This window comes from Heptranchias perlo, chromosome 26 (assembly GCF_035084215.1).
Source record: "Heptranchias perlo isolate sHepPer1 chromosome 26, sHepPer1.hap1, whole genome shotgun sequence".
Lineage (NCBI taxonomy): Eukaryota > Metazoa > Chordata > Chondrichthyes > Hexanchiformes > Hexanchidae > Heptranchias > Heptranchias perlo.
Genome location: NC_090350.1, coordinates 3354643 through 3377196, shown reverse-complemented (window position 1 = coordinate 3377196; position 22554 = coordinate 3354643). Strand labels below are relative to the sequence as shown.

At 48.3% G+C, this 22554-nt stretch overlaps 1 protein-coding gene across 3 annotated transcripts in view; it reads left to right on the top strand.

Annotated features, from left to right (window-relative positions):
• The window catches only part of LOC137342483 (nuclear GTPase SLIP-GC-like), a 156444-nt gene extending 134603 nt beyond the window's left edge, over positions 1-21841 (top strand). Inside the window, exons 16-20 of one of the 3 annotated variants that reach the window (XM_068006372.1) lie at positions 2607-2757; positions 15736-15844; positions 16692-16825; positions 19685-19772; positions 19858-21841. In XM_068006372.1, the coding sequence (XP_067862473.1) occupies positions 2607-2757; positions 15736-15844; positions 16692-16825; positions 19685-19772; positions 19858-19931 (556 nt within the window). In that variant the 3' untranslated portion in view covers positions 19932-21841. Of the gene's footprint in view, positions 1-2606; positions 2758-5108; positions 5245-15735; positions 15845-16691; positions 16826-19684; positions 19773-19857 lie in introns of those variants that run through there. The other 2 variants (XM_068006374.1, XM_068006373.1) reach the window with 2 other exon arrangements.
• Positions 21842-22554: the final 713 nt, after the last annotated feature.

Here is a 22554-nt window from a genome sequence, read left to right as displayed (position 1 = left end):
AGCAAACTTGGATACATTACACTTGGTCCCTTCTTCTAAGACACTAATATAGATTGTAAATAGCTGAGGTCCAAGCACTGATCCTTGCGGTACCCCACAAGTTACAACCTGCCAACCCGAAAATCACCCGTTTATCCCGACTCTCTGTTTTCTGTCTGTTAACCAATCCTCTATCCGTGCTAATATATTACCCCCAACCCCATGGGCCCTTATCTTGCGTAACAACCTTTAATGTGGCACCTTATCGAATGCCTTTTGGAAATCCAAATATACTATATCCACTGGTTCCCCTTTATCTACCCTGCTAGTTACATCCTCAAAGAGCTCCAATAGATTTGTCAAACATGGTTTCCCTATCATAAAACCATGTTAACTCTGCCTAATCATATTGAGATTTACAAAGTGCCCTCTTACCACTTCCTTAATTATGGATTCCAGCACTTTCCCGACAACTGATGTCAGGCTAACTGGCCTGTAGTCCCTTGTGGAGACCAAGTCCCGTCTTCACATTGAGGACACCGTCCATTGTATTGTGTGGCACTACCACCGTGCTACATGGGATAGATTCAGAACAGATCTAGCAGCTCAAAACTGAGCATCTATGAGGCGCTGTGGGCCGTCAGCAGCAGAATTGTATTCCACCACAATCTGTAACCTCATGGCCCGGCATATTCCTCACTCTACCATTACCAAGAAGCCAGGGGATCAACCCTGGTTCAATGAGAAGTGTGGAAGATCATGCCAGGAGCAGCACCAGGCGTACCTAAAAATGAGGTGCCAACCTGATGAAGCGACAACTCAGGACTACATACGTGCTAAACAGCAGAAGCAGCATGCTATAGACAGAGCTAAGCGATTCCACAACCAACGAATCAGATCAAAGCTCTGCAGTCCTGTCACATCCAGTCGTGAATGGTGGTGGCCAATTAAACAACTAACGGGAGGAGGAGGCTCTGCAAACATCCCCATCCTCAATGATGGCAGAGTCCAGCACGTGAGTGCAAAAGACAAGGCTGAAGCGTTTGCAACCATCTTCAGCCAGAAGTGCCGAGTGGATAATCCATCTCAGCCTCCTCCCGATATCCCCACCATCACAGAAGCCAGTCTTCAGCCAATTCGATTCACGCCACGTGATATCAAGACACATCTGAATGCACTGGATACAACAAAGGCTATGGGCCCCGACAACATCCCGGCTGTAGTGCTGAAGACTAGTGCTCCAGAACTAGCCATGCCTCTAGCCAAGCTGTTCCAGTACAGCTACAACACTGGCATCTACCCGACAATGTGGAAAATTGCCCAGGTATGTCCTGTCCACAAACAGCAGGACAAATCCAATCCGGCCAATCAGTCTACTCTCAATCATCAGCAAAGTGATGGAAGGTGTCGTCGACAGTGCTATCAAGCGGCACTTACTCACCAATAATCTGCTCACTAATGCTCAGTTTGGGTTCTGCCAGGACCACTCGGCTCCAGACCTCATTACAGCCTTGGTCCAAACATGGACAAAAGAGCTAAATTCCAGAGGTGAGGTGAGGGTGACTGCCCTTGACATCAAAGCAGCCATTGACCGAGTGTGGCATCATGGAGCCCTAGTAAAATTGAAGTCAATGAAGATCACAACCAATGCATCCACTATCTCTGTAGCCACCTCTTTTAGAACCCTAGGGTGTAGGCCATCAGGTCCGAGGATTTGTCGGCTTTTAGTCCCATTAATTTCTCCAGTACTTTTTCTCGACTGATATTAATTGCTTTAAGTTCCTCACTCTCATGATACCCTTGGTTCCCCATTATTTCTGGTAAGCTTTATGTGTCTTCCATGAAGACAGATACAAAATACTTGTTTAACGTCTCTGCCATTTCCTTATTGCCCATTATAATTTCTCCTGTCTCAGCCTCTAAAGGACCCACGTTTACTTTTGCTGATCTCTTCCTTTTTACATACTTGTAGAAGCTCTTACAATCTGTTCTTATATTTCTTGCCAGTTTACTCTCATTCTATTTTCTCCCTTTTTTGGCCATTCTTTGCTGGCTTCTAAAACTCTCCCAATCCTCAGCTCACCACTATTCTTGGCAATATTATAAGCCTCTTCTAATCTAATACTATCCTTAATTTCTTTAGTTAGCCACAGGTGGATCACTTTTCCGCTGGAGTTTTCATTTCTCAATGGAATGTATATTCGTTGAGAATTTTGAAATATTTCTTTAAATGTCTGCCACTGTATATCTCCCGTCATACGCTTTAATCTAGTTTCCCAATCTACCTTAGCCAACTCGCCCCTCATACCCATGTAATTGGCTTTATATAAGTTTAAGACTCTAGTTTCGGACTTAAGTACGTCACTCTCGAACACAGTGTGAAATTCTCTCTCCCTCCCCCACTCGTTCCCTTCCACACCTCTCTTCTCTCCCTCTCTCTTTCCATCTCTCTGTCCCGGCCCCCCCGCCCCTTCCCTCTTCTGATTTAGGACTAGTGCAAAGGTCCAGGTGTTTCTGACCTGTTTGTTTGAAGGTGCAAGGAACGAGGAAGTTGCAAATTATAAATTTAGCGTAGGGATAAGGATTAGTCCTTCTGATGATTTAATGTATCCTGCTTGGTTCAATAGGTTTAACAAAGCCACAAGGAGTTCAATGAAAGGACATTTGGATGTTTTTAAAACCTCACTAAACACGGTGATAGATGAGGCTCAACCAACCAAATGTATGGGAGATAATGCATGGGTTTGGCAATGCCGGCAGAAGTTCATGAAAACTGAGGTAAGTGGAAAGTTGCTGTTGGTGTGATTGTTCAAGTGGTCTTGTGTCTCCTCGGGTGTACTGGATGTTTGGTGGTGACTGTGGAGTGTCCCACCATGGTTACCCACCAGCCATTGCTAAACTGGCTCCACAGTTTCTCTGGTAACTTGTCACAGACGTAAGGTATCCCGTCCAATCAAATCTAACCGGTGATCATTCCAATTAAATGGGTTTGTAACTGGAAATAATCATTGGCCCTCTATTGGTGAAGCTCAGCTTCCGGTGACAGGAGGGACAATGGCAGCAAAACTGCATGAACCATAAGTGCCACATTTCAGGGGCAAGAACTTCTCAGGATAGATTTCCCTCTCTGTTGCACCAGAAGAACATTCAGTTCCCAGTTGCAGCAAAGAAGACACGGGGGCAGAGACACGTAACATCAGGTGTGTGCCCCCCTGCGCTGCCCCCGGATTTCCTGGGGTTCCCTCAGTGGGCGGTACTGCATTAGCATGGAAATGAGGCTGGGGTGTCCAGGCTTCCCATCTCACTTTCCTCTTCAGCTGCCCATGGGCTGCTCAATCAGAGGGGCAGTGCCCCTAAAAGCTGGCCGTGGAGCTTGTATCAGGAGCCTCTGCAGGGGAGGGTGTACAGGAGTCATGGGAGCACCCCAAAGATGTGAGGTGGCAGTGGTTATCGAGTCCCCCTCTACACCCAGCAGAATCTACGGGGCTTGGACCCTCCTGGCCGATGTTCCCCGGCAAGCTCTAGTGCCAGAGGCCAGAAGTGCAGCTGCATGCTCCAGGCGTTCCTGTTTCTATCCCCCTCCACACCCGTTCCCTGTGAAAGGCCCTACCAGGGGTGGGGGCGGGTCTGCACCAACAGGCTAGAAGATTAGAATGCACAGTGGGGAGTGGGGGGCCGTGAGTGGAAAGTTGGCCTCATACTGTAGTGATATAATCTACCCAAATGAAGTTGTTGCCAACAGTGAGCTGAAGTGGGACAAACCATTTAAGTTCAGCAATGAACTGTGATACAGAGGATTGCAGAATACCAGCTCTGTGGCCACACAGCGATGGCAAGAGTTCAGGTGGCTCACACATAGGAACAGAGAATCATAGAAAGGTTACAGCATGGAAGGAGGCCATTCAGCCCATTGAATCCGTGCCGGCTCTATGCAAGATCAATCCAGCTAGTCCCACTCCCCCGCCCTATCCCCGTAGCCCTGCAATTTTTTTCCTTTCAAGTACTTAACCAGTTCCTTTTTGAAGGCCATGATTGAATCTGCCTCCACCACCCCCTCGGGCAGTGCATTCCAGATCCTAACCACTCACTGTGTAAAAACGTTTTTCCTCATGTCACCTTTGGTTCTTTTGCCAATCACCTTGAAAACATAGGAGCAGGAACAGTCGGCCCATCTAGCCTGCTCCACCATTAAATTGGATCATGGCTGGTCTGCATCTTAACTCCATGTCCCTTGACACCCTTGCCTAACAAGTATCTATCAGTCTCACTCTTGAAAGCTTCAATTGACCTCCAGAATCCACAGCCTTTGGGGGAGAGAGTTCCAGATTTCTACAACCCTTTGTGTGAAGATGTGCTTCCTGACAGCAGAACTAATTTTAAGATTATGCCCCCTTGTTCTGGATTCCCCCACCAGAGGAAATAGTTTCTCTCTATCTACCCAAACAAATCATTTTAAACGCCTCGACTAGATCACCCCTCAACCTTCTAAACTCATAAGACCAGAAACCAAGTTTGTGCAACCTGACCTTGTAATTTAACCATTTTAGCCCCGGTATCATTCTGGTGAATCTGTGCTGTACTCTCTCCAAGACCAATATATCCTTCCTGAGGTGCGGAGTCCAGAACTGAATGCATTCTCCAGATGGGGTCTAACCAGAATTCTGTACGACCGTAACATAACTTCCACCCCTTTGAGATAAAGGCTAACATTCCATTACCCACTCTGACCTCTCTGTCCTCGGCCTCTTACACTGTTCCAATGAAGCTCAACATAAGCTCGAGGAACAGCCCCTCATCTTTCGATTGGACACTTTACAACCTTCCGGACTCAACATTGATTTCAATAACTTCTAGAGTAGCTGTTGCCATTTACAGCTACTCTAGACCCATCTTTTGTTTCTTACCCTGTCCCATTCCCACCCTCCTTACCTTGCACCATCATCCCTTTTATTATTTAATCACTCGTGCCCTCCACCCTATCACAGACCTTCCCTTTTGTTCTTTCCTCCCCTCCCCTCCCCCATTTCCCTGGCTCTGTACTTGCTTAACAACTGTTAACTCTTTAATGTCTTCCAGTTCTGACGAGAGGCCTTTGACCTGAAACATTAACTCTGTTTCTTTCTCCACAGACGCTGCCTCACTTGCTGAGCTTCTCCAGCATTTTCTGTTTTTATTTCAGATTTCCAGCATCTGCAGTATTTTGTGTTTGATTCCATGAGCCATTTTGATTACTTTTTGTACCTGTCCACCAGCCTTCAGTGATGTGTGCACAAATGAATGACTTTGAGAAACCAGATGATCTCCTGTGAATTTGCTCATGGTGAATCAGATGATGCATTGATTTATAAGGAGAGGACCATGTGATGCACAAAGTATTATTCTGCTGTTAAAGTGAAGTGGCGTTCCTTAAAGTCCACAAAGTCCACGGGTTGTGAAGTCAACATGGGCTGAAGCGAGCCAGAGTTTAATTATTGTTTGGTCATTGAACTTTGCAAACGAGAGTGTACATGTCAGTTTCTGGCTATGGGTCCAAAGAACCCAGTTGTTCTGCATCTGTAACAATGTGATGCCCACAGTGTTGTAGCTGTGTAGATATTTTGAATGCATCACCAGTGTAACACGGTGTGATGCACTGTTCTCAATGTATTATAAGTGTGACATCACTTCCCAGCTCATGTTAATACTATCGCTGGCACCGCCCCTTCACAGCTCATGTTAATACCATCGCTGGCACCGCCCCATCCCAACTCATGTTAATACTATCGCTGGCACCGCCCCTTCCCAGCTCATGTTAATACTATCGCTGGCACCGCCCTTCCCAACTGATGTTAATACTATCGCTGGCACCGCCCCTTCCCAACTCATGTTAATACGATCGCTGGCACCGCCCCATCCCAACTCATGTTAATACTATCGCTGGCACCGCCCCTTCACAACTCATGTTAATACTATCGCTGGCACCGCCCATTCCCAGCTCATGTTAATACTATCGCTGGCACCGCCCCATCCCAACTCATGTTAATACTATCGCTGGCAACGCCCCTTCACAACTCATGTTAATACTATCGCTGGCACCGCCCATTCCCAGCTCATGTTAATACTATCGCTGGCACCACCCCTTCACAGCTCATGTTAATACTATCGCTGGCACCGCCCCTTCACAGCTCATGTTAATACCATCGCTGGCACCGCCCCTTCACAGCTCATGTTAATACTATCGCTGGCACCGCCCCTTCACAGCTCATGTTAATACCATCGCTGGCACCGCCCCTTCACAGCTCATGTTAATACTATCGCTGGCACCGCCCCTTCACAGCTCATGTTAATACTATCGCTGGCACCGCCCCTTCCCAGCTCATGTTAATACCATCGCTGGCACCGCCCCTTCCCAGCTCATGTTAACACCATCGCTGGCACCGCCCCTTCACAGCTCATGTTAATACTATCGCTGGCATCGCCCCGACACAGCTCATGTTAATACTATCGCTGGCACCGCCCCTTCACAGCTCATGTTAATACTATCGCTGGCAACGCCCCTTCACAGCTCATGTTAATACCATCGCTGGCACCGCCCCTTCACAGCTCATGTTAACACCATCACTGGCACCGCCCCTTCCCAGCTCATGTTAATACTATCGCTGGCACCGCCCCTTCCCAGCTCATGTTAATACCATCGCTGGCACCGCCCCTACACAGCTCATGTTAATACTATCGCTGGCACCGCCCCTTCCCAACTGATGTTAATACTATAGCTGGCACCGCCCCTTCACAGCTCATGTTAATACTATCGCTGGCACCGCCCCTTCACAGCTCATGTTAATACTATCGCTGGCACCGCCCCTTCCCAACTGATGTTAATACTATAGCTGGCACCGCCCCTTCACAGCTCATGTTAATACTATCGCTGGCACCGCCCCTTCACAGCTCATGTTAATACTATCGCTGGCACCGCCCCTTCCCAACTGATGTTAATACTATAGCTGGCACCGCCCCTTCACAGCTCATGTTAATACCATCGCTGGCACCGCCCCTACACAGCTCATGTTAATACTATCGCTGGCACCGCCCCTTCCCAACTGATGTTAATACTATCGCTGGCACCGCCCCATCCCAACTCATGTTAATACTATCGCTGGCACCGCCCCTTCACAACTCATGTTAATACTATCGCTGGCACCGCCCCTTCCCAGCTCATGTTAATACTATCGCTGGCACCACCCCTTCACAGCTCATGTTAATACTATCGCTGGCACCGCCCCTTCACAGCTCATGTTAACACCATCGCTGGCACCGCCCCATCCCAACTCATGTTAATACTATCGCTGGCACCGCCCCTTCCCAGCTCATGTTAATACTATCGCTGGCACCGCCCCTTCACAGCTCATGTTAATACCATCGCTGGCACCGCCCCTTCACAGCTCATGTTAATACTATCGCTGGCATCGCCGCTTCACAGCTCATGTTAATACCATCGCTGGCACCGCCCCTTCACAGCTCATGTTAATACTATCGCTGGCACCGCCCCTTCACAGCTCATGTTAATACCATCGCTGGCACCGCCCCTTCCCAGCTCATGTTAATACCATCGCTGGCACCGCCCCTTCCCAGCTCATGTTAACACCATCGCTGGCACCGCCCCTTCACAGCTCATGTTAATACTATCGCTGGCACCGCCCCTTCACAGCTCATGTTAATACTATCGCTGGCACCGCCCCTTCACAGCTCATGTTAATACTATCGCTGGCACCGCCCCTTCACAGCTCATGTTAATACCATCGCTGGCACCGCCCCTTCACAGCTCATGTTAACACCATCACTGGCACCGCCCCTTCCCAGCTCATGTTAATACTATCGCTGGCACCGCCCCTTCCCAGCTCATGTTAATACCATCGCTGGCACCGCCCCTACACAGCTCATGTTAATACTATCGCTGGCACCGCCCCTTCACAGCTCATGTTAATACTATCGCTGGCACCGCCCCTTCACAGCTCATGTTAATACTATCGCTGGCACCGCCCCTTCACAGCTCATGTTAATACTATCGCTGGCACCGCCCCTTCACAGCTCATGTTAATACTATCGCTGGCACCGCCCCTTCCCAGCTCATGTTAATACCATCGCTGGCACCGCCCCAGCCCAACTCATGTTAATACTATCGCTGGCACCGCCCCTTCACAGCTCATGTTAATACTATCGCTGGCACCGCCCCTTCACAGCTCATGTTAATACCATCGCTGGCACCGCCCCTTCACAGCTCATGTTAATACTATCGCTGGCACCGCCCCATCCCAACTCATGTTAATACTATCGCTGGCACCACCCCATCCCAACTCGTGTTAATACTATCGCTGGCACCGCCCCATCCCAACTCGTGTTAATACTATCGCTGGCACCGCCCCTTCACAGCTCATGTTAATACTATCGCTGGCACCGCCCCTTCACAGCTCATGTTAATACTATCGCTGGCACCGCCCCATCCCAACTCATGTTAATACTATCGCTGGCACCGCCCCTTCACAGCTCATGTTAATACTATCGCTGGCACCGCCCCTTCACAGCTCATGTTAATACCATCGCTGGCACCGCCCCTTCACAGCTCATGTTAATACTATCGCTGGCACCGCCCCTTCACGGCTCATGTTAATACTATCGCTGGCACCGCCCCATCCCAACTCATGTTAATACTATCGCTGGCACCACCCCATCCGAACTCGTGTTAATACTATCGCTGGCACCGCCCCTTCACAGCTCATGTTAATACTATTGCTGGCACCGCCCCTTCACAGCTCATGTTAATACTATCGCTGGCACCGCCCCATCCCAACTCATGTTAATACTATCGCTGGCACCGCCCCATCCCAACTCATGTTAATACTATCGCTGGCACCGCCCCATCCCAACTCGTGTTAATACTATCGCTGGCACCGCCCCTTCACAGCTCATGTTGATACTATCGCTGGCACCGCCCCTTCACAGCTCATGTTAATACTATCGCTGGCACCGCCCCATCCCAACTCATGTTAATACTATCGCTGGCACCGCCCCTTCCCAGCTCATGTTAATACTATCGCTGGCACCGCCCCATCCCAACTCATGTTAATACTATCGCTGGCACCGCCCCTTCACAGCTCATGTTAATACCATCGCTGGCACCACCCCTTCCCAGCTCATGTTAATGCTATCGCTGGCACCGCCCCTTCACAGCTCATGTTAATACTATCGCTGGCACCGCCCCATCCCAACTCATGTTAATACTATCGCTGGCACCGCCCCTTCACAGCTCATGTTAATACTATCGCTGGCACCGCCCCTTCACAGCTCATGTTAATACCATCGCTGGCACCGCCCCTTCCCAGCTCATGTTAATACTATCGCTGGCACCACCCCTTCCCAGCTCATGTTAATACCATCGCTGGCACCGCCCCGTCCCAGCTCATGTTAATACTATCGCTGGCACCGCCCCTTCACAGCTCATGTTAATACCATCGCTGGCACCACCCCTTCCCAGCTCATGTTAATACTATCGCTGGCACCGCCCCTTCACAGCTCATGTTAAGACCATCGCTGGCACCACCCCTTCCCAGCTCATGTTAATACTATCGCTGGCACCCCCCTTCACAGCTCATGTTAATACTATCGCTGACACCGCCCCTTTCCAGCTCATGTTAACACCATCGCTGGCACCGCCCCTTCACAGCTCATGTTAATACTATCGCTGGCACCGCCCCTTCACAGCTCATGTTAATACTATCGCTGGCACCGCCCGTTCACAGCTCATGTTAATACTATCGCTGGCACCGCCCCTTCACAGCTCATGTTAATACTATCGCTGGCACCGCCCCTTCACAGCTCATGTTAATACCATCGCTGGCACCGCCCCTTCACAGCTCATGTTAATACCATCGCTGGCACCGCCCCTTCCCAGCTCATGTTAATACTATCGCTGGCACCGCCCCTTCACAGCTCATGTTAATACCATCGCTGGCACCGCCCCTTCCCAGCTCATGTTAATACTATCGCTGGCACCGCCCCTTCACAGCTCATGTTAATACCATCGCTGGCACCGCCCCTTCACAGCTCATGTTAATACCATCGCTGGCACCGCCCCTTCACAGCTCATGTTAATACTGTCGCTGGCACCGCCCCTTCCCAGCTCATGTTAACACCATCGCTGGCACCGCCCCTTCACAGCTCATGTTAATACCATCGCTGGCACCGCCCCTTCCCAGCTCATGTTAATACCATCGCTGGCACCGCCCCTTCACAGCTCATGTTAATACTGTCGCTGGCACCGCCCCTTCCCAGCTCATGTTAACACCATCGCTGGCACCGCCCCTTCACAGCTCATGTTAATACTATCGCTGGCACCGCCCCATCCCAACTCATGTTAATACTATCGCTGGCACCGCCCCTTCCCAGCTCATGTTAATACTATCGCTGGCACCGCCCCATCCCAACTCATGTTAATACTATCGCTGGCACCGCCCCTTCACAGCATATGTTAATACCATCGCTGGCACCGCCCCTTCCCAGCTCACATTAATACCATCGCTGGCACCGCCCCTTCCCAGCTCATGTTAATACTATCGCTGGCACCGCCCCTTCCCAGCTCATGTTAATACCATCGCTGGCACCGCCCCTTCCCAGCTCATGTTAATACCATCGCTGGCACCGCCCCTTCCCAGCTCATGTTAATACTATCGCTGGCACCGCCCCTTCACAGCTCATGTTAACACCATCACTGGCACCGCCCCTTCACAGCTCATGTTAATACCATCGCTGGCACCGCCCCTTCACAGCTCATGTTAATACTATCGCTGGCACCGCCCCTTCACAGCTCATGTTAATACTATCGCTGGAACCGCCCCTTCGCAGCTCATGTTAACACCATCGCTGGCACCACCCCTTCACAGCTCATGTTAATACTATCGCTGGCACCGCCCCTTCACAGCCCATGTTAATACTATCGCTGGCACCGCCCCTTCCCAGCTCATGTTAATACCATCGCTGGCACCGCCCCTTCACAGCTCATGTTAATACTATCGCTGCCACCGCCCCTTCCCAGCTCATGTTAATACCATCGCTGGCACCACCCCTTCCCAGCTCATGTTAATACCATCGCTGGCACCGCCCCTTCACAGCTCATGTTAATACTATCGCTGGCACCGCCCCTTCACAGCTCATGTTAATACTATCGCTGGCACCGCCCCTTCCCAGCTCATGTTAATACTATCGCTGGCACCGCCCCTTCACAGCTCATGTTAATACTATCGCTGGCACCGCCCCTTCCCAGCTCATGTTAATACCATCGCTGGCACCGCCCCTTCCCAGCTCATGTTAATACCATCGCTGGCACCGCCCCTTCCCAGCTCATGTTAATACTATCGCTGGCACCGCCCCTTCACAGCTCATGTTAACACCATCACTGGCACCGCCCCTTCACAGCTCATGTTAATACCATCGCTGGCACCGCCCCTTCACAGCTCATGTTAATACTATCGCTGGCACCGCCCCTTCACAGCTCATGTTAATACTATCGCTGGAACCGCCCCTTCGCAGCTCATGTTAACACCATCGCTGGCACCACCCCTTCACAGCTCATGTTAATACTATCGCTGGCACCGCCCCTTCACAGCCCATGTTAATACTATCGCTGGCACCGCCCCTTCCCAGCTCATGTTAATACCATCGCTGGCACCGCCCCTTCACAGCTCATGTTAATACTATCGCTGCCACCGCCCCTTCCCAGCTCATGTTAATACTATCGCTGGCACCGCCCCTTCCCAGCTCATGTTAATACCATCGCTGGCACCGCCCCTTCCCAGCTCATGTTAATACCATCGCTGGCACCGCCCCTTCCCAGCTCATGTTAATACTATCGCTGGCACCGCCCCTTCACAGCTCATGTTAACACCATCACTGGCACCGCCCCTTCACAGCTCATGTTAATACCATCGCTGGCACCGCCCCTTCACAGCTCATGTTAATACTATCGCTGGCACCGCCCCTTCACAGCTCATGTTAATACTATCGCTGGAACCGCCCCTTCGCAGCTCATGTTAACACCATCGCTGGCACCACCCCTTCACAGCTCATGTTAATACTATCGCTGGCACCGCCCCTTCACAGCCCATGTTAATACTATCGCTGGCACCGCCCCTTCCCAGCTCATGTTAATACCATCGCTGGCACCGCCCCTTCACAGCTCATGTTAATACTATCGCTGCCACCGCCCCTTCCCAGCTCATGTTAATACCATCGCTGGCACCACCCCTTCCCAGCTCATGTTAATACCATCGCTGGCACCGCCCCTTCACAGCTCATGTTAATACTATCGCTGGCACCGCCCCTTCACAGCTCATGTTAATACTATCGCTGGCACCGCCCCTTCCCAGCTCATGTTAATACTATCGCTGGCACCGCCCCTTCACAGCTCATGTTAATACTATCGCTGGCACCGCCCCTTCCCAGCTCATGTTAATACCATCGCTGGCACCGCCCCTTCCCAGCTCATGTTAATACCATCGCTGGCACCGCCCCTTCCCAGCTCATGTTAATACTATCGCTGGCACCGCCCCTTCACAGCTCATGTTAACACCATCACTGGCACCGCCCCTTCACAGCTCATGTTAATACCATCGCTGGCACCGCCCCTTCACAGCTCATGTTAATACTATCGCTGGCACCGCCCCTTCACAGCTCATGTTAATACTATCGCTGGAACCGCCCCTTCGCAGCTCATGTTAACACCATCGCTGGCACCACCCCTTCACAGCTCATGTTAATACTATCGCTGGCACCGCCCCTTCACAGCCCATGTTAATACTATCGCTGGCACCGCCCCTTCCCAGCTCATGTTAATACCATCGCTGGCACCGCCCCTTCACAGCTCATGTTAATACTATCGCTGCCACCGCCCCTTCCCAGCTCATGTTAATACCATCGCTGGCACCACCCCTTCCCAGCTCATGTTAATACCATCGCTGGCACCGCCCCTTCACAGCTCATGTTAATACTATCGCTGGCACCGCCCCTTCACAGCTCATGTTAATACTATCGCTGGCACCGCCCCTTCCCAGCTCATGTTAATACTATCGCTGGCACCGCCCCTTCACAGCTCATGTTAATACTATCGCTGGCACCGCGCCTTCCCAGCTCATGTTAATACCATCGCTGGCACCGCCCCTTCACAGCTCATGTTAATACCATCGCTGGCACCGCCCCATCACAGCTCATGTTAACACCATCGCTGGCACCGCCCCTTCACAGCTCATGTTAACACCATCGCTGGCACCGCCCCTTCCCAGCTCATGTTAATACCATCGCTGGCACCACCCCTTCCCAGCTCATGTTAATACTATCGCTGGCACCACCCCTTCCCAGCTCATGTTAATACCATCGCTGGCACCGCCCCTTCCCAGCTCATGTTAATACTATCGCTGGCACCGCCCCTTCACAGCTCATGTTAATACCATCGCCGGCACCGCCCCTTCCCAGCTCATGTTAATACCATCGCTGGCACCGCCCCTTCACAGCTCATGTTAATACTATCGCTGGCACCGCCCCTTCACAGCTCATGTTAATACTATCGCTGGCACCGCCCCTTCCCAGCTCATGTTAATACTTTCGCTGGCACCGCCCCTTCCCAGCTCATGTTAATACTATCGCTGGCACCGCCCCTTCACAGCTCATGTTAATACTATCGCTGGCACCACCCCTTCACAGCTCATGTTAATTCTATCGCTGGCACCGCCCCTTCACAGCTCATGTTAATACTATCGCTGGCACCGCCCCTTCACAGCTCATGTTAATACCATCGCTGGCACCGCCCCTTCCCAGCTCATGTTAATACTATAGCTGGCACCGCCCCTTCCCAGCTCATGTTAATACCATCGCTGGCACCGCCCCTTCCCAGCTCATGTTAATACTATCGCTGGCACCGCCCCCTTCACAGCTCATGTTAACACCATCGCTGGCACCGCCCCTTCACAGCTCATGTTAATACTATCGCTGGCACCGCCCCTTCCCAGCTCATGTTAACACCATCGCTGGCACCGCCCCTTCACAGCTCATGTTAATACTATCGCTGGCACTGCCCCTTCACAGCTCATGTTAATACCATCGCTGGCACCGCCCCTTCCCAGCTCATGTTAATACTATCGCTGGCACCGCCCCTTCACAGCTCATGTTAATACTATCGCTGGCACCGCCCCTTCACAGCTCATGTTAATACCATCGCTGGCACCGCCCCTTCACAGCTCATGTTAATACTATCGCTGGCACCGCCCCTTCACAGCTCATGTTAATACTATCGCTGGCACCGCCCCTTCACAGCTCATGTTAATACTATCGCTGGCACCGCCCCTTCCCAGCTCATGTTAATACCATCACTGGCACCGCCCCTTCCCAGCTCATGTTTATACTATCGCTGGCACCGACCCTTCACAGCTCATGTTAATACTATCGCTGGCACCGCCCCTTCACAGCTCATGTTAATACCATCGCTGGCACCGCCCCTTCACAGCTCATGTTAATACTATCGCTGGCACCGCCCCTTCACAGCTCATGTTAATACTATCGCTGGCACCGCCCCTTCCCAGCTCATGTTATTACTATCGCTGGCACCGCCCCTTCACAGCTCATGTTAATACTATCGCTGGCACCGCCCCTTCACAGCTCGTGTTAATACTATCGCTGGCACCGCCCCGTCACAGCTCATGTTAATACTATCGCTGGCACCGCCCCTTCACAGCTCATGTTAATACTATCGCTGGCACCGCCCCTTCACAGCTCATGTTAATACTATCGCTGGCACCGCCCCTTCACAGCTCGTGTTAATACTATCGCTGGCACCGCCCCGTCACAGCTCATGTTAATACTATCGCTGGCACCGCCCCGTCACAGCTCATGTTAATACTATCGCTGGCACCGCCCCTTCACAGCTCATGTTAATACTATCGCTGGCACCGCCCCTTCACAGCTCATGTTAATACTATCGCTGGCACCGCCCCTTCACAGCTCATGTTAATACTATCGCTGGCACCGCCCCTTCACAGCTCATGTTAATACTATCGCTGGCACCGCCCCTTCACAGCTCATGTTAATACTATCGCTGGCACCGCCCCGTCACAGCTCATGTTAATACTATCGCTGGCACCGCCCCTTCACAGCTCATGTTAATACTATCGCTGGCACCGCCCCTTCACAGCTCATGTTAATACTATCGCTGGCACCGCCCCTTCACAGCTCATGTTAATACTATCGCTGGCACCGCCCCTTCACAGCTCATGTTAATACTATCGCTGGCACCGCCCCTTCACAGCTCATGTTGATACCATCGCTGGCACCGCCCCTTCACAGCTCATGTTAATACTATCGCTGGCACCGCCCATTCACAGCTCATGTTGATACCATCGCTTCAGACCCAGCGAGATCCCTGACGGTGCAGCACTCTGCCTCCTATCCTGTGCCCTGTGACCCAGCAGAAATACAATGCCGGTATAACACAGAGACTGTCGGACAGGAAATGCACAGTCTCAGCGATTAAATAAAAAATAGAGACACATATAGATGGTGCAATTGCTAATGCAATATCAGAAAAATAAAAGCAGCCACACATTGAATGGAACGCACAGTGTCGCTGACAAAATCAAAGAGGAACTTTGGACTATTTGCGTACTTACAAACTACGGGTGCATTGCTTTACACACTGCAGGACGTACAATGTGATTTTAATGAGTTTAAATCCTGTTACAGCTCAATGCATTATTAAGCGACCTGGAAAGGCTGATAATTAAAAGGAAGATGGACATTTATAAAGCAGCTGCTTTGTCTGTTCAATGTACAATGAAACCAGCATACAAAGGTACTGTCTGTTATAGACAATAATAATCAGCATTATAGTTCTGCTGTTGCCATTTTACAGCTACTCTAGACCCATCTTTTGTTTCTTACCCTGTCCCATTCCCACCCTCCTCACCTTGCACCACCATCCCTTTTATCATTTAATCACTCCTGCCCTCCACCCTATCACAGACCTTCCCTTTTGTTCTTCCCTCTCCTCCCCCCTTTCCCTCGCTCTGTACTTGCTTAAAAACCGTTAACCCTTCAACATCTTCTAGTTCTGACAAAATGTCTTCGACCTAAACATTAACTCTGTTTCTTTCTTCACAGACGCTGCTTCACTTGCTGAGCTTCTCCAGCATTTTCTGTTTTTATTTCAGATTTCCAGCATCCGCAGTATTTTGCTTTTGGTCTGTTATAGATAGCTGGGCACTGAAACAACGGCACATTGGTACAGGTGTACAGTCCGTTATAGATAGCTGGGCACACAAACACTGAAAGATTGTTATAGGTGTACAGTCCGTCACAGACAGCTGGGCACACAAACACTGAAAGATTGTTATAGGTGTACAGTCCGTCACAGACAGCTGGGCACACAAACACTGAAAGATTGTTATAGGTGTACAGTCCGTCACAGACAGCTGGGCACACAAACACTGAAAGATTGTTGTGGGTGTACAGTCTGTTACAGACAGCTGGGCACACAAACACTGAAAGATTGTTATAGGGGTACAGTGCGTTACAGACAGCTGGGCACTGAAAGGCTGATACAATGGTACGAGTGTGCAGTGTATTCTCGAGAGTTGGGCACTGAAGTACTGACACATTTGCAAGATTTCTTCCCAGACAACATTTGTTTCTTTTTTCAGAAGCTGCACAGAAAAAGGGCGCAAAAATCTTGACTTCCATTCAGAACATATTGAAAGAGCATGTAGAACAACAGAAGGCGAAGATTTTCAAAGATGCAGCAGACAGCGTGTTGCAGGAATTCAGCAGCATGAAGGTTTCTGTTACATTAATAGTATTTTCTGACTGAAAATTCTGAAATAGACACAGCGTTCCATATCAGATAGTGAACAGGTACTGAAATACACACAGCGTTCCATATCAGATAATAAACAGGTACTGAAATACACACAGCGTTCCATATCAGGTAATAAACAGGTGCTGAAATACACACAGCGTTCCATATCAGGTAATAAACAGGTACTGAAATACACACAGTGTTCCATATCAGGTAATAAACAGGTACTGAAATACACACAGCGTTCCATATCAGGTGGTGAACAGGTACTGAAATACACACAGCGTTCCATATCAGGTAATAAACAGGGACTGAAATACACACAGCGTTCCATATCAGGTAATAAACAGGTGCTGAAATACACACAGCGTTCCATATCAGGTAATAAACAGGTACTGAAATACACACAGCGTTCCATATCAGGTAATAAACAGGTACTGAAATACACACAGCGTTCCATATCAGGTGGTGAACAGGTACTGAAATACACACAGCGTTCCATATCAGGTAATAAACAGGGACTGAAATACACACAGCGTTCCATATCAGGTAATAAACAGCTACTGAAATACACACAGCGTTCCATATCAGGTGGTGAACAGGTACTGAAATACACACAGCGTTCCATATCAGGTAATAAACAGGGACTGAAATACACACAGCGTTCCATATCAGGTAATAAACAGCTACTGAAATACACACAGCGTTCCATATCAGGTAATAAACAGCTACTGAAATACACACAGCGTTCCATATCAGGTAATAAACAGGTACTGAAATACACACAGCGTTCCATATCAGGTGGTGAACAGGTACTGAAATACACACAGCGTTCCATATCAGGTAATAAACAGGGACTGAAATACACACAGCGTTCCATATCAGGTGGTGAACAGGTACTGAAATACACACAGCGTTCCATATCAGATAATAAACAGGTACTGAAATACACACAGCGTTCCATATCAGGTAATAAACAGGTACTGAAACACACACAGCGTTCCATATCAGGTGGTGAACAGGTACTGAAATACACACAGCGTTCCATATCAGGTGGTGAACAGGTACTGAAATACACACAGCGTTCCATATCAGGTAATAAACAGGTACTGAAATAGACACAGCGTTCCATATCAGGTAATAAACAGGTACTGAAATACACACAGCGTTCCATATCAGGTGGTGAACAGGTACTGAAATACACACAGCGTTCCATATCAGGTGGTGAACAGGTACTGAAATACACACAGCGTTCCATATCAGGTAATAAACAGGTACTGAAACACACACAGCGTTCCATATCAGGTAATAAACAGGTACTGAAACACACACAGCGTTCCATATCAGGTAATAAACAGGTACTGAAATACACACAGCGTTCCATATCAGGTAATAAACAGGTACTGAAACACACACAGCGTTCCATATCAGGTAATAAACAGGTACTGAAACACACACAGCGTTCCATATCAGGTAATAAACAGGTACTGAAACACACACAGCGTTCCATATCAGGTAATAAACAGGTACTGAAACACACACAGCGTTCCATATCAGATAATAAACATGTACTGAAATACACACAGCGTTCCATATCAGGTAATAAACAGGTTCTGAAACACACACAGCGTTCCATATCAGGTGGTGAACAGGTACTGAAATACACACAGCGTTCCATATCAGGTGGTGAACAGGTACTGAAATACACACAGCGTTCCATATCAGGTAATAAACAGGTACTGAAACACACACAGCGTTCCATATCAGGTGGTGAACAGGTACTGAAATACACACAGCGCTCCATATCAGGTAATAAACAGGTACTGAAATACACACAGCGTTCCATATCAGGTAATAGACAGGGACTGAAATACACACAGCGTTCCATATCAGGTAATAAACAGGTACTGAAATACACACAGCGTTCCATATCAGGTAATAAACAGGTACTGAAATACACACAGCGTTCCATATCAGGTGGTGAACAGGTGCTGAAATACACACAGCGTTCCATATCAGGTAATAAACAGGTACTGAAATACACACAGCATTCCATATCAGGTAATAAACAGGTACTGAAATACACAGCGTTCCATGTCAGGTAATAAACAGGTACTGAAATACACACAGCGTTCCATATCAGGTGGTGAACAGGTACTGAAATACACACAGCATTCCATATCAGGTAATAAACAGGTACTGAAATACAGCATTCCATGTCAGGTAATAAACAGGTACTGAAATACACACAGCGTTCCATATCAGGTAATAAACAGGTACTGAAATACACACAGCGTTCCATATCAGGTAATAAACAGGTACTGAAACACACACAGCGTTCCATATCAGGTAATAAACAGGTACTGAAATACACACAGCGTTCCATATCAGGTAATAGACAGGGACTGAAATACACACAGCGTTCCATATCAGGTAATAGACAGGTACTGAAATACACACAGCGTTCCATATCAGGTAATAGACAGGTACTGAAATACACACAGCGTTCCATATCAGGTAATAAACAGGTACTGAAACACACACAGCGTTCCATATCAGGTAATAAACAGGTACTGAAATACACACAGCGTTCCATATCAGGTAATAAACAGGTACTGAAATACACACAGCGTTCCATATCAGGTAATAGACAGGTACTGAAATACGCACAGCGTTCCATATCAGGTAATAAACAGGTACTGAAACACACACAGCGTTCCATATCAGGTAATAAACAGGTACTGAAATACACACAGCGTTCCATATCAGGTAATAAACAGGTACTGAAACACAGAGTAAAAAACAGAAACTACATCTCACTATTTTTATCGTTAAAAGGTCCATTTGGAGGATGAAATGAAAATCAACGTGAAAATTTTCATGAAGCTGGGCTTGTCTCAGTGGCAGGGACGGGATCCTTTACCAGGTAACTGAACACCAGCTGCTCGTCACACACAAGTTCATTTCACCCAATTTATAGAACTGACACTTTTTTATTTCATTTATTGCAGATTTTAAGAACGAGTTTAAACAGGTGGATCAAATCTGGAATGAAGTGAAGGAGATTTCATCAAAAACAAACTAAATACCTTGGATCTGTTTTGTTTCTGAACATCCAGACTGGGATTGAAATCCACAGAAGCAGATTTACGAGGTCCACCAGTCCCTGCTGATATTATTGCTAATAAGATAAATAATCGTGAGATAGATTACTGGTGTAAGGGCCGTGCTTTTAGTGTGAGATAGATTACTGGTGTAAGGGCCGTGCTTTTAGTGTGAGATAGATTACTGGTGTAAGTGCTGTGCTTTTAGTGTGAGATAGATTACTGGTGTAAGGGCCGTGGTTTTAGTGTGAGATAGATTACTGGTGTAAGGGCCGTGCTTTTAGTGTGAGATAGATTACTGGTGTAAGGGCCGTGCTTTTAGTGTGAGATAGATTACTGGTGTAAGGGCCGTGGTTTTAGTGTGAGATAGATTACTGGTGTAAGGGCTGTGCTTTTAGTGCAAGATAGATTTCTGGTGTAAGTGCTGTGGTTTTAGTGTGAGATAGATTACTGGTGTAAGGGCTGTGGTTTTTGTGTGAGATAGATTACTGGTGTAAGGGGTGTGGTTTTAGTGTGAGATAGATTACTGGTGTAAGGGGTGTGGTTTTAGTGTGAGAAAGATTACTGGTGTCAGGGGTGTGCTTTTAGTGTGAGATAGATTACTGGTGTAAGGGCGTGCTTTTAGTGTGAGATAGATTACTGGTGTGAGGGGTGTGGTTTTAGTGTGAGATAGATTACTGGTGTAAGGGGTGTGGTTTTAGTGTGAGATAGATTACTGGTGTAAGGGCGTGCTTTTAGTGTGAGATAGATTACTGGTGTAAGGGGTGTGGTTTTAGTGTGAGATAGATTACTGGTGTAAGGGCTGTGGTTTTGGTGTGAGATAGATTACTGGTGTAAGTGCTGTGGTTTTAGTGTGAGATAGATTACTGGTGTGAGGGGTGTGGTTTTAGTGTGAGATAGATTACTGGTGTAAGGGCCGTGCTTTTAGTGTGAGATAGATTACTGGTGTAAGTGCTGTGGTTTTAGTGTGAGATAGATTACTGGTGTAAGGGCTGTGGTTTTAGTGTGAGAAAGATTACTGGTGTAAGGGCTGTGGTTTTAGTGTGAGAGATTACTGGTGTAAGGGCTGTGGTTTTAGTGTGAGATAGATTACTGGTGTCAGGGCTGTGGTTTTAGTGTGAGATAGATTACTGGTGTAAGGGCTGTGGTTTTAGTGTGAGACAGATTACTGGTGTAAGGACCAGTGAGATTACTGCAGTGATTTGAATTGAACGAGTGATCTGTGAATTCACTGTGATACCAATCCTGATGCTTTTATGTTAAACAATTAATTGCTTTTTGTATCACTTTTATTTTTGTATCGTTTAAATTTCGGGCTTTTAAACTTTCAGTCCCTTTTATCATAAGGTGTGAACAACTTAAATGTACGGAATGTAGTGATAGGCTTTTTTTTATTACTTTAATGTCCATGAACAACACAATACAAGATCAGTGTGAAATGTACAGTCCTCAACAATCATGTTGGGCTGGATTTTGCTGTAAAAATAACGATGAGGCTCACCGCGCTCGTGTGCAAATCGGACAGTAACTTCCAGCGAGTGCACACGCGTCGTTAAACGCCAAAGCCCAGACATTGCTGTCCGAGATGCACTGCCTCTCCGTAAGCTCTGTGGGAACAACGTCTCACGGGCTGACTCCCCGTTCAAATGTATTGAACAGTGTGAAGTCCCTGCACTGACGTCGTAGATACGGACCAAACTCCCCAACAAAAGTCAAGTCAAGTCATTTCAAGTCTAAGTACCATTTTAACAGTGTGGTAAGTCTTAATTAATGCCAAACAACCTCTCTGGCATGAAAATTAACTTTTACAAGTGTGAAGTCTCATTAATTCAGATTTTAATTATTGTTGGACATTTTATAAAAATTTGAATAAAATTTTTTTCTTACGTTTTCTCACTCTCTGAATCCAATCTTTCTTTCCCGCTCTTCATTTCTCTTTCTGTACCTGATCTGATGTTGAATTCACTATTCGAACTTACACTTCCTGGTTCAGACTCTGCCTTACTCATTAACGATTCTTCGATCTGATTGATTAAGGAGATACCCAGTTGCTGGTCCCGTTCACACGGGTCCCAGATGCCCTGTAGGGGGGGCCGCGCCACTTGGGTTTCTAATTTTCAGGAACTTGCTGTGCAAAAGTTCAAAGAAAGTCAATGGGCAAACGGCAAATCTAACGAATGGCAAACACTGTTCATTCGCTGCTCACTGCAAAATCCGACCCGTTCTCCATGTGAAAATGACATCGGGCGCTAAATTGGGCCGTGTAGCGCCCGTTGTTTCGGCGCTACACGGCCCCTCCGACATCCAAGATGGTGTCTTGGATGCGCACGCCAGACGCCATCTTGGTATCGGAGTTAGCATCCCAAACGCTGGAAACATGTAAAGTAGGGAGAAAATGGATTCAATCAGTGTGCAACGCTGATTTAAAGTGATGGACACCATTTTGGGACTTAACACTCAACTCAACACACAGTCTTATCCCCGACCATCGAAACATTTCATACAGTGCCTGAAGGACCCTCCATCGGTGCTATTTAAAGGGACCATGTGGGTGTTGCAGGTTAGTTGCTGGATTATTGCTTCTGGCTGCTGGAGGAGTAGGAA